The sequence below is a fragment of the Notothenia rossii genome (genome assembly GCF_949606895.1).
Source record: "Notothenia rossii genome assembly, chromosome: 9".
Classification (NCBI taxonomy): Eukaryota; Metazoa; Chordata; class Actinopteri; order Perciformes; family Nototheniidae; genus Notothenia; species Notothenia rossii.
In genome coordinates this window covers 31,912,382-31,925,758 of record NC_136907.1, presented here as the reverse complement: position 1 = coordinate 31,925,758, position 13,377 = coordinate 31,912,382, and the positions used below count along the sequence as shown (strand labels likewise).

Here is a 13,377-nt window from a genome sequence, read left to right as displayed (position 1 = left end):
CAGTTTTCGATCAACATAGTGGTCCCTAGACCAAATGACTCCATTACCACTTCTGGTCCTTCCGCCTCAAATGCAACAGTTTTTGTAAAGGTGTTTTTGTCAGGTGCCCTAAATAAGGTCAGTGGTTAACAACACAAGCTGAAGAGATTTCCACCTTTTGTTTTACGACATAAAATAAGTCAGTTAATACCCTATGGTGAATGTCTTTGTACATCAGTTGATTAAGTGGCTAAATGAGACTATTAAAATGTCATAACACTGAAGCCTTTACCTCTGTACAATAGATTGCATTTACACTTCAACTATTACACAAGTGCTGTTAACACGTTAAGACTGAAGCTGTACAAAACGTAAATCCTATGGAAAAATCCCATGCCTTGTTGTTGGCGTAGCCATGTTGATGCTAACTTCGAGGTCGGCCTACAAAAATATGTCATCCATTCCCATCTCCATTTAGGTTAGCCCAGTAAAGGCAAAGCAATGAACAGAATGGGCTGGTTTGGGGGAATCCTCCAGTGTCTGCTGGACACCACAGGCAGCTCTTACAGCTGAGGGGAAATTGGAAGGTTTCCTGTCCCACGGTAGCATATTTCAAGATTAGCTACTCATGGTTGTGTGTCACTCACACACACACACTTAAACACACAAACACACACAGCCTGTCTGCTATCTACCCATCTGACCACATGGACCACAAGTCCCTCAGAGGGAGGGAGGGGTCGAGACGGGGACTTCCTGAGTCCATACCTCAAAATAAAAAATGTTTACATACTATTAAAATAATAAATGAACTCAGGCGGTTGTTTTTAAATCACGCATTAACTGTGAGCAATAATATGTGATAACCTATGTCAGAGTTTACAAAAGTAGAGTAAAGATGGGAGTGATTTAAAGTTTAAACTCAATTTTATTCCAAGTCAAACTTGAAATGATCTCCATGAAATGTATATATTAGGCTTCAGCAGAGAATGATGATGGGCAGTTCTGAAATGACTCACTGACATGCTGCTCTGTCTTTCTCTTTCTAGTTGGATGGATCCGGGGAGCGTGCTTTTACTTTTTATAAAAGTCATTGATCATTGTTCATGATGATACTGCTGGCACTTTAAGGAGACTAGATTATGATGAGCCGTGATAATAAATGAACACTCAGGATGTGTAACTATAGTAGTGGAGGATCCCTTATTTATGCGTGTGATAACATTGCAGAGGAAGGGAAAAGTGGATAGGTGTGTATTCACATTGCTAAAGAGAATTTTAAGGAACATTGGTTTTGAAGTATCAAGTTTGGTGACGACACGACCGTTATCGGCCTGATCACCGACGGCGTACAGAGAGGAGGTGAGAACCCTGACATCTTGGTGCCAGGATAACAACCTCCATCTCAACGTCAGCGTGTGGATTACAGGAAGCAGCAGAGAGAGGGACACGCCCCCATCACCATCAATGGGACTACGGTGGAGAGAGTCAGCAGCTTCAGGTTCCTCAGTGTCCACATCACTGAGGACCTAACATGGACTCCTCACTGAGGACCTGACATGGACTCCTCACTGAGGACCTGACATGGACTCCTCACTGAGGACCTGACATGGACTCATTAGTGAGGACCTGACATGGACTCCTCACTGAGGACCTGACATGGACTCATTACTGAGGACCTGACATGGACTCTTCACTGAGGACCTGACATGGACTCATTACTGAGGACCTGACATGGACTCATTACTGAGGACCTGACATGGACTCATCACTGAGGACCTGACATGGACTCATCACTGAGGACCTGACATGGACTCTTCACTGAGGACCTGACATGGACTCATTACTGAGGACCTGACATGGACTCATTACTGAGGACCTGACATGGACTCATCACTGAGGACCTGACATGGACTCATTACTGAGGACCTGACATGGACTCATCACTGAGGACCTGACATGGACTCATCACTGAGGACCTGACATGGACTCTTCACTGAGGACCTGACATGGACTCATTACTGAGGACCTGACATGGACTCATTACTGAGGACCTGACATGGACTCATTACTGAGGACCTGACATGGACTCATCACTGAGGACCTGACATGGACTCATTACTGAGGACCTGACATGGACTCATCACTGAGGACCTGACATGGACTCATTACTGAGGACCTGACATGGACTCATTACTGAGGACCTGACATGGAATCCTTACTGAGGACCTGACATGGACTCATCACTGAGGACCTGACATGGACTCTTCACTGAGGACCTGACATGGACTCATTACTGAGGACCTGACATGGACTCATTACTGAGGACCTGACATGGACTCATTACTGAGGACCTGACATGGACTCATCACTGAGGACCTGACATGGACTCATTACTGAGGACCTGACATGGACTCATCACTGAGGACCTGACATGGACTCATTACTGAGGACCTGACATGGACTCATTACTGAGGACCTGACATGGAATCATTACTGAGGACCTGACATGGACTCATCACTGAGGACCTGACATGGACTCATCACTGAGGACCTGACATGGACTCCTCACTGAGGACCTGACATGGTCTCATCACTGAGGACCTGACATGGACTCATCACTGAGGACCTGACATGGACTCATTACTGAGGACCTGACATGGACTCATTACTGAGGATCTGACATGGACTCATCACTGAGGACCTGACATGGACTCATTACTGAGGACCTGACATGGACTCTTCACACCACCACCATCACCAAAACAGCTCGACAGCGGCTCTTCTTCCTCCACAGGCTGAGGAGGTTCAATATGGACTCCAGGATACTCTGCAACTTCTACAGGTGCTCCAGAGAGAGCATCCTGACCTTCTACAGGTGCTCCATAGAGAGCATCCTGACCTTCTACAGGTGCTCCATAGAGAGCATCCTGACCTTCTACAGGTGCTCCATAGAGAGCATCCTGACCTTCTACAGGTGCTCTATAGAGAGCATCCTGACCTTCTACAGGTGCTCCATAGAGAGGATCCTGACCTTCAGGTGATCCATAGAGAGCATCCTGACCTTCTACAGGTGCTCCATAGAGAGCATCCTGACCTTCTACAGGTGCTCCATAGAGAGCATCCTGACCTTCTACAGGTGCTCCATAGAGAGCATCCTGACCTTCTACAGGTGCTCCATAGAGAGCATCCTGACCTACAGGTGCACCATAGAGAGCATCCTGACCTTCTACAGGTGCTCCATATAGAGGATCCTGACCTTCTACAGGTGCTCCATAGAGAGCATCCTGACCTTCTACAGGTGCTCCATAGAGAGCATCCTGACCTTCTACAGGTGCTCCATAGAGAGCATCCTGACCTACAGGTGCACCATAGAGAGGATCCTGACCTACAGGTGCTCCATAGAGAGCATCTTGACCTTCTACAGGTGCACCATAGAGAGGATCCTGACCTTCTACAGGTGCTCCATAGAGAGGATCCTGACCTTCTACAGGTGCACCATAGAGAGGATCCTGACCTTCTACAGGTGCTCCATAGAGAGCATCCTGACCTTCTACAGGTGCTCCATAGAGAGCATCCTGACCTTCTACAGGTGCTCCATAGAGAGCATCCTGACCTTCTACAGGTGCTCCATAGAGAGCATCCTGACCTTCTACAGGTGCTCCATAGAGAGCATCCTGACCTTCTACAGGTGCTCCATAGAGAGGGTCCTGACCTTCTACAGGTGCACCATAGAGAGCATCCTGACCTTCTACAGGTGCACCATAGAGAGCATCCTGACCTTCTACAGGTGCTCCATAGAGAGTATCCTGACCTACAGGTGCTCCGTAGAGAGCATCCTGACCTTCTACAGGTGCTCTATAGAGAGTATCCTGACCTACAGGTGCTCCATAGAGAGCATCCTGACCTTCTACAGGTGCACCATAGAGAGCATCCTGACCTTCTACAGGTGCTCTATAGAGAGTATCCTGACCTACAGGTGCTCCATAGAGAGCATCCTGACCTTCTACAGGTGCTCCATAGAGAGCATCCTGACCTTCTGCAGGTGCTCCATAGAGAGGGTCCTGACCTTCTACAGGTGCTCTATAGAGAGCATCCTGACCTTCTACAGGTGCTCTATAGAGAGTATCCTGACTGGCTGCATCACGGCCTGGTACGGCAGCTGCACCGCCCTCAATCGTAAGGCTTTACAGAGGGTGGTGAAAACTGCACAGAACATCACCAGGATGGAGCTGCCATCCATGGAGGACCTTTACTCCCAGCGGCTCAGGAAGAAAGCCCTCATGATTATAAAAGACCCCCCATCACCCCAGCCACAAACTGTTCAGTCTGCTGCCGTCTGGCAGGCGCTACCGCAGCATCCGGACTAGAACCACCAGACTCAGGGACAGTTTCATCCCACAGGCCAGAAGACTACTTAATGACTGAGCTTGCACTATTTTTATTGTGGTTGTTTTTTTAAATTTGTATTATGTCTAGTATATATTTATATTGCATTGTTGAGGAACCTGTGACCCAAGTCTTCCATTACGCATAGATCTACACTTTAGTTGTATATGACCATAAACCTTCTGAATCTTTGAGTATGATTAAGACGGGATTTTATATAACAATTCACACCCAGCTGCCCCACTTCTCTAAATGCTGCAAATACTTTCCATTGCTGTGGTGAGTTGTACATAAAAGATACAAAGTTGAGGACTTTAAATGCCTTATCACCAAAGTCACATTTCTTTAATAAGAATGTCCATTAAGGACATCATGCAACACCGTCAATCAAACGGCTGCTGCAGAAAACAAAGAGTCACTTTAGCTGCCTCATATCCCTGAGTCACTTTCTGTGTGTAAACAGTCCCATCTCACAGCGGCAGCAACTGTCACTTTTCAAAAAGAGCTGTCCCTGTCACTCGTAAAGCCAGTCATTTAAAAAATGACAGCGGCTGTCAAAATCCCTCCCCCCCCCGCACCACCTTGATACTCCAATGCTGAAAATGATCTGTTATGAGTTGGCTCTTTCCTTCGCTGAGCTTTAACGCGCCAGACTCTCACAAATATGTCCGACCCGCAGACAAAGTCGTGGCGGTGACAGCTGCAGATACACCCATGGGCTTTCCTTTGACTCAGCGCCTTCAAACTGAAGCCGGAAAAGTCTGAGGACAATACAAAGTTGTAGACACGATGGTCTGACCGGCTGTCTGCCAGTCACACTTAATGAGAACCATGAGCTCATGTTAGACGGGTGGTCAGACACTACAGTAACAAAGGGTGGGATGTTACTGATGCTGTGTAAAGAGACTATGTCATTTGTGCCAGCTAGACTTATTAAATCACCCTGCAAAGTGAACAACCACAGGCAACGCTATCATTTCCACTGGCGATAGGAATGCCTATGTCTTTGCCCTCCTCACTTTTACAGTTCCATTCACTAAGATGCCTTTTAATAACGTCCTCTAACTGCCAAAATCCAGAAGATATGAATTGCCTTCAGTTTTAACTGTGCACTCACAACATTTAGGCTTTGCATGCCATTCAACATGCGATGTTAAGGCTTTCTTTACCCTGGATTCCGCATCCAAGCCAACATATATACTGCCCTTCTTCATGTTGTAAGCTATATTTATTTGATACAGTTTTATTTGTTTCTTGTTAACCTCTGACTTAATTGTCCGCCAATGCAACCAGTATTCCAACATGAAGTGCTCATATTATGTGGTAGAATGTCAAAAGTATGTAGGTCATACTCCTTGTGTGATATCCTATCATGACACACATTTTACATTCACACTGTCTTATAAACAAACAAAGGACACTTTAGAAGCTCTGAAGACAAAAGTAAGCAGATTGATGCAGCCTGTGTTTGATGAAGACATTTTGCCACAGTATATGAATTAATGTGTGTCACTTTTGGTTCAATCAATCTAAATCAGGTTTGATTCAGTGCATACAACACAAAACAACACCTCTATTGTCAAATTAGTAACAGTATTATCTGACACTGTAACGCAGCGCAACAATAGCCCCGCCCTCAGTCTGACCACACTTCATTACAGTGGGACGGCAGCGCACTCCATGTCTGACTCAGTGTTACCCCCTCAATATAGAGGGCAGCCCTCCTAAAGCCAGTGGAACTAATGCTGGGGGCCATCCATCTGTCTGCAGCCCGAGGTGGGCCGTTCAGGCAGTGTCGGGGGCCTTAGCCGGCGGTACTTGAGACTTTAGGGAGAGGGAATAGCTGACTTATCCTGTCAGCAGCACTGTTAAAGAGCTCCACCCGCTTTATTCCATTCCTCTTCTGCCCCATTCTGTGTTTATTCTGGCATTTTGTAGAAGGATAGATATGAACTATTAGGAGAGGTGATCTAACCCTGCGGTTATAGTTGCAAATAGATTATGCATTTTTATCACTTACTAGTCAAATGCACAACTAACTTGTTAATAATGCATCCTGAGACGTCAATAAACTGTTGTGTAATGAATATTAGGGATTATGAAATTCTATTATCAAAGGTAAACATAATGAGCTTACAAAAACACAGCTGAACCCAAGCTTTTTGATTGCTTATTTTTATTATTATTTATTTATTATTTCTAAATTTAGCAAGCAAAGAGCTTTGTAAAAAGCCGGAAATAGGCAACCAAGCTTCAAACAGCAGTTTGAAAGCCTGATTAACGCAGTGGAGTCAGTGATGACAGGAAGAGGATGTTTGGTTCCAGGCCGGCGTTTGGACTGTCATTACTCAGCGAGCGTGAATTAGGATTCAATTGTACTTCAACGATTTTCAGGAGATATGGCTCAATTGTCATGCATCGTACCGGTACTTGCTGGGCTATTGAAGGGCTAATTGATATGTGGGGAACAGATGGGAGGCAGGTGGGGGAGGAGGAAGGTACACTGACTGAGAGTGTGTTAGCTCTTTAAAATGACTACAAGGCTCTGACTGTCTCCAGATAAAAACAGACATGTTGCCAAAGTGCCAATAGCAAACACAGAGTTACTGTATGTCGCCTCTTTGCGCTGTAATGACTCATCCACTACACTGCTGCAAGTCACTGACATCAACAACATGGTAATGCCTACAAGATTGAGACTGTTAGTGCCCCCCACTGAGGCATTCAGGTGCAAACTGTGAATGTAACATAAACCAGATCGTAATTAATTTAATTTGTAACTAATAATGTATTTGTAATTAATAATATCTTATATACTGGTTCTGTCTTTTCAGTGAAGGCTTTTAAATGATGAGCAGTAAAATCACAATATGTATTTAAACACTGGTGTACGGAATGGGTTGTGAAGTATGATCGGTGACTGACACTTTGCTCACCCAGGGATATCTAGCCATGCAGATAGTTTGGATTTATATATTTTTTTCTATGTCCTGCTTTTGATTAATAATTGAAAGTGCCAAAACATGTCCATGTTCAAGCCTCTTAATTTTGAATTATGACCAGACTTTTGGTTCTTGACCTCCTGTCTTTACTACTTTGTATACTAAAGAAAACAACAGAATGATAACCCATAATAATAATAATAATAATCCTTAGTTTGCAGAACTGGCTGTCCACACCTTTACACATTAAATCCAATCCAATCCAATCCACCTTTATTTATATAGCACTTTAAAACCTCCAGACCAAAGTGCTGTACAGAGAGATACATAACATATCAAATCACAGAGCTCAGCTCACAAAACATACAAAGAAGTATAAAATCGCATAAAAGGTGCGAACACAAAACAAACCAGAATAAACTTAATCTGGCATACTAAATATAAGGGTATTGTTGGCATTGGAACACACCATTTGATTCTTTGAAATCAATTCTGCATATTTGTAACCAAATTCCATTCATCTCCACTAAATTGAGTTTGAAGCAGGTACCTCCAAACCTGGGCATACCTACAGATCGGACTTTGCTGGGAATTAATTTTAGGAGTATTTAATCACAAACGCTTTAACTCCTGTCAAACTGTCCTTGACCAATCCATTCAAGCCCTCTACTCCGAGGACGACAGCGTGTCTCGAGTAAAAATACACAACTTCAGGTGACAGTGCTTTGAACAATGAGACATCGTGTTAACTCTCCCCACCACTCCCCTCCCTAAAGGAAGTGCAGTTGTATGCTCAGGCGGTAATTACAGTGTGAGTACTATCAAGGTTAGGCACGGGCTATTTGCTCTGTAACTGGTCTGTTTGGTGACAGTCGAGACAACAAGGTAGCTGTCTTTTCCCCCCACCCCCACACCCAATGACTTCAATCGGAGCATGCCAAACACATGGTCTTTGGGGAGAGCTGACGGAGACGCTGTGTTGACTGATGGTGACAGAGATGACTGACAGTCACAGTGCACACTGCTGTTTCTCCTTACTGGCCAAACAGTCAGAACCCTGTAATGTGACTCTGGCCCCTCATGAAGGGGCCCTTCAGATATGTTTTCCTAATCACACTGAAAAAACTAATAAGTGGACTTTAATGAAGTGTATTATGTCAACAAAACCACCTGCCCTTTATATAGACCACCCTCGGAAGCCAGCCACTTCGACGTAGGACCAGAGATGCGGGCAACACCGAGTTGGACCTCTGACGTTACACGAAAGAAGAAGAAGAAGATCTCAACAAATGTCACATAACTGTATTAGGTTAGTTAGTTGAAAGCAATAGTTCAACCTAACATGCATTTAAACGTAATAGTATTGCTATCAACTCACCTAGTACAATCATGTGAAATCTGGTGACATGATACATTGAATTAAAGTCAATGTTTCAGATGTGTCAGTGTACCTTGAAGCTCAGAGTCAGGATGTGAGATGAGTGCTTCTTCAAATGTACATTTCAATGAATAAAAAACCAAGGCTAAAAACAGTCTAAGCTTTTTTTTCAGTGAGTTTTGTTGAAGTGAAATAAGAAGCTCTTTGTTGTCCCTTAGGAGCATCTGGAGTCACTGAAGGAGCACTTTCACAGATGCTGACTTCGTATGCTCTGAGGTTTATAGCCAATGTTTACAGCCTTGTAAAGGGAGCCTCAGCAGTGGGTCGGGCACACAGACACCACGCTGTCACAAACCATAACATCCTACAAGCGACGGGAAAAAATGCTTTTGTACATCACATTGGGTGGTGTTTCTGTGTCGAACACAAAGACAGAGGTATGCTGACAAAGAGCATAGTGATTTACAGGTGATACATCTGTGATGGAGGACCTGGAGATGACTCAGTCTAGCAGTGAGAGTCATAATCTGGCTCATGGGGTGCCGGCAGTGATCCTGCAGCTTTCTGTAACAACAAGGCCAATATGCTGCTTTGGACACATGCAAATATGGATTCAGTGGAGGAGTAACCCAAGGAAACTAAGCTGTGTACTTCATTTGTAACCATCTGCTCTGCATTCACTGTCACTACAGAAGCACACATCTACACAATACAACACAAGAGCACAATGGGATGGACATAGAAGAAAATGCAGTATCTGGAGAAGGATTTTATCCAATACGCATTAAAGCAAAAGGAAAAAAACAAATCATAAATGTTTAAGCACTGCTGCCCACAGGGGGAAATACACCCCAAACTCTAACATGCTCACTTAAAGCACACTGCATCAGTAAATGGGAACTGCATCACACTGCTTCTGTTTCCCCAAGTGCCCTGTGCCCTGTGCCCAGGATATGTCTCCCCTAATAGGCCTGATAATAGAGATAAACGAGCAGGCTAGAGTCACAGTAAAGTCAGATTGCTGTGGGGAGCAGATGCTGGTGTTAATCCAAGGTCCCTTGGGCAAGACACACAGTAAAGCTGCATATGGGCTACTCTTGTGTCTGCTGTTCTAAGTGGCCTTTTAATGACATCATGCAGGAGGATTACTCATTTTCCCCACAAAATCAGACACAGGGTTTAGTACATTTTGGATCCATATTGGTGTAAGGAAAGGGGTGGATGAGTGAATGTACAAGTGAATTAATGTCTTCTGCCCTGGAAAGTCAGACCTAGTTAGGAACCACTGATTTGGATCACATCAACTCCATCTGTGCACACATAACCCACACACAACCAGCCAGCCAGCCAATTTAAACTTACCATGTGCCAAAGTTATAAATGCAAATAAAGCCAGTAGGTGGACCAAAGTGTGGTGGTACTCCATTATCCTCTCAGATGTTTCATGGAAAAGGTGGGTCACAGTCTCCAGGAAAAGCAGTTAGTCAGACAGGGTGTCCAGCAGCTGAGATAAATCCAAACAGGCGTGCCACTGCCAAGGATGTCAGGTATATAGGATGCAAACAGCTTCACACTCCACAGGCAGCATCTCAGCCGGATGGAATTAAATTAGAAGTTCAAACATAGTAACTTTTGATAACACTCCAAAAGTCTGCGACGGAAACAGCGGACAGTCCTTACAAAGTGAGCCGCAGGTGATGGGAGGAGAGGCGGCAGAGAGCGGCAGCAGCACCCGGTCACTCAGTCCCGTTCTCTGCCGTCACAGAGGGGAGAAACACTCAGAAAGGCTTCCACTGACAGAGAGTTAGTCCCAAAGCGCAGGAGGTCCTCGCAGTGGGAGGAACAGTCAAATGTTTTAGACACAGGGCTCCATGTGTCCTGTGTAGCCGCTGTGTTCGCTCCTCTGCTCCGCTAGGAATGAATTACTACAGCCTCATCACAACCAACACGGTCCCGCAGCCACAACACTGCGATGAAACAAGCAATAGTAAGATAATGAAGTTCCGGTTGCGCTTTCAAGATAAAACGAGGGTTTTGCTACGTGTTTGTAACGCTCTGTTTTGTACGATGTAAATACATTTCATCAACTCAATTTGTTAAATTGAAACACTCTTATGTAATTCCCCATGTAGTCACTATCACAACCTTTTCATACACATAACAGTCAGTTTATGGGGTTTATGTGTGGTGTGTAAGTGTAACACTGGATAGGCCTACTACTGCTAGATGCATATTATTCAAACAGTATGAAGCTTACAATTATGTGTTGTCTCTAAATTCCCAACAGGCCCAGGTTACAATTTTTTTCACTTATTGTTCAGTAAATGATGTTTAGAAGGCCTATCATTTACATATCAAGACCCTCATCATTAATGTAGCCTTTCCTTCACACAGGCAGTAATGCGTTATATTACTCAATGAAAGTAATATGGTGATTATATACATATTGTTGAAAAGTAGTCTTACACTAAAAATGCTCAATTGATTTTTCCATTGTGTAATATTATTTTGAAGGCACTCTTACCCGGCTTCCGCTTCACTCGTGGTTGATTCTGTGCAACTTTACCATCCGATACTACCTTCTTAAAGGGCCAGCGCACCCGACCTAAACTGATCGGGCTTTTTAATATTCTTTATTTTCTAAAATAAACAGGAACATGGTAACAACAATTTCATTTAAATCATGTGAAGTACTTAATGCCAAAGACGCTTTCTATTCAAATGATGTATTGTCTGCTAGGTCTGGTCCTTTAAATCAGTTTAAAAACACCGTTTTTTTTAGAATTGCTTAAAGAGATTTAATTCATGTTTGTCAACTTCCTGTTTGTTTTACTGTGTTATAAAATGTGTCGTACAATATGTTGCTGGTTTGTATTTTATTGCGTTTTCAGTGTATATAAAGAGCGTTCTGAAAGCACTTTGTACGATTATTATTTGATTGACATCTTTAATTTAAATGGGCCACATACTGTATGTACTGCCCTCTTAGGTTTAATTGAAGTTCGATTCTGTTATATTGCATTAAATATTATTTTTAAAGGTCCCCTATTATACAGTTTTTCATCAATATATTATAGGTCTCAGATATACAAAACATGTCTCTGATGTGTTTGGCTGAAACTCCAAACAGCATCCCATAATCCCCTCTGTTTCAGCCCTGTTTCAAAAGTGCTGATTCTCTGTCTGTTACTTTGAATGAAAATAAGGAGCCCCTCCCCACGCCCCTCTGAGAGAGATTTGATTACAAATAACTCAATGGTGCTCTCGAGGAGATTCAGGTGATAAGGTGGGTGGGTACTTTGGTTGATGATTGGCTAATGGTTACACAAGCCAAAAAATCGTTATAAAGTGGTCAAAATTTACAAAATCTGATCAGCTCATTTTCAGACAGGTTTTTATATAAATGGATCAGGATAAAAGTGAGTGAATCTTTTTTCCGGAAACTTTCAGAATGTCTTTACACAGAGGAGACACATGTTGATTTAGAAAAACATGTAAATGGAAAAAAAAATGGAAAAGTGAATTTTGCAAACTAGGTGACCTTTAATACTGCAACCTTTCCATCTTCAGGAGGGGACATATTACAGTAACATGGATTAAAGGACAAACTTATCACCTTCATCAAAGTTCATAATAGCATTGTTTATCTTTTAATTATTTGAAATGTGAGAATGAATGTTCATACTAACCCTTTCATAACATAAAATAATATAACATAACATATATGCTTATTTAGGTTTTCAGAAAGTATGAAGGCCCTTTTATATTCTACTTGAAAAATCAATTTGTAAAAAAATGAAGTTAAAGTATTCAATATGTTATTCATGTCAACATATATCTCAAAGCTGTTATATAAACACAGAGGTATAAATTATTTTGGCAGTAGTTTGAATCCAAATGGATTTGTGTCTAACATGTGAAAGACCTTTGATCAAGCCAAACGTGGTGCTATGTATACCAATCAGGTAATGGACATGAGTCAGGCATTAGAGGCACAAACAAACCACCTCATCACTGCAAAATGTCACTATTTATCTGAGCACTGGCATTGCCTGCACTTGTTGGAAAGCGAAAAGCAACATTACATGTGCCAGGAGATGTGGCCAACTGCAGCCAATGAGAGCTGACACACCAGAGCCTCCTCCTGCGATGAAGCAATAAGGAAAGATTGGGCAGGGTGCTGCTGAGCTGAATACATATTAGGGGTCAGGCAGATCTAGTAAACACACAGCTCTTGACATTTATAGAAATGCATTGGATGGTGGTATGCATCAGGGAGCGCATACTAAGATGAGATTGAACACATTCTGTCACACGCAGCTATTGATATGGGGTGAAGAGAAGTAATTCCCCATAACTAAAGTCACAGAGGCTGGTGTGTTAGACTGACAAGACATCCTCTATTTTTGCAGCAGCCCAGAGAACCAAGCAGTGCTTAAACACCCCTGATATTTCTTTCATGTTTTATGCATGTCCATGTTTAATTTAATTGCAGAAACTGATTAATTGAGCATTGCTCTGTGATTGAATAAAACATGATGAGGCCCTCCACTAAATGCATTTCCGCTCGCCTGTGACTGATGCTGCTACTGTTGTGTCTTCGTCAAACATTTGGCGTAGCTGTCAGTGGAATCAAGCACTCCATGAATTTAGAGTAATTATCCATATTAGGTAGTGAATTACAAGGAC

The 13,377-nt window shown here is 43.1% G+C and overlaps 1 protein-coding gene across 5 annotated transcripts in view; it reads right to left on the bottom strand.

Annotated features, from left to right (window-relative positions):
• The window catches only part of robo3 (roundabout, axon guidance receptor, homolog 3), a 121,176-nt gene extending 110,541 nt beyond the window's left edge, over positions 1-10,635 (bottom strand). For 3 of the 5 annotated variants that reach the window (XM_079651639.1, XM_079651638.1, XM_079651640.1), the window contains exon 1: positions 10,051-10,634. In XM_079651639.1, coding sequence (XP_079507765.1) covers positions 10,051-10,114 — 64 coding nt within the window. In that variant the 5' untranslated portion in view covers positions 10,115-10,634. Of the gene's footprint in view, positions 1-10,050 lie in introns of all 5 variants that reach the window. The other 2 variants (XM_079651636.1, XM_079651637.1) reach the window with 1 other exon arrangement.
• Positions 10,636-13,377: the final 2,742 nt, after the last annotated feature.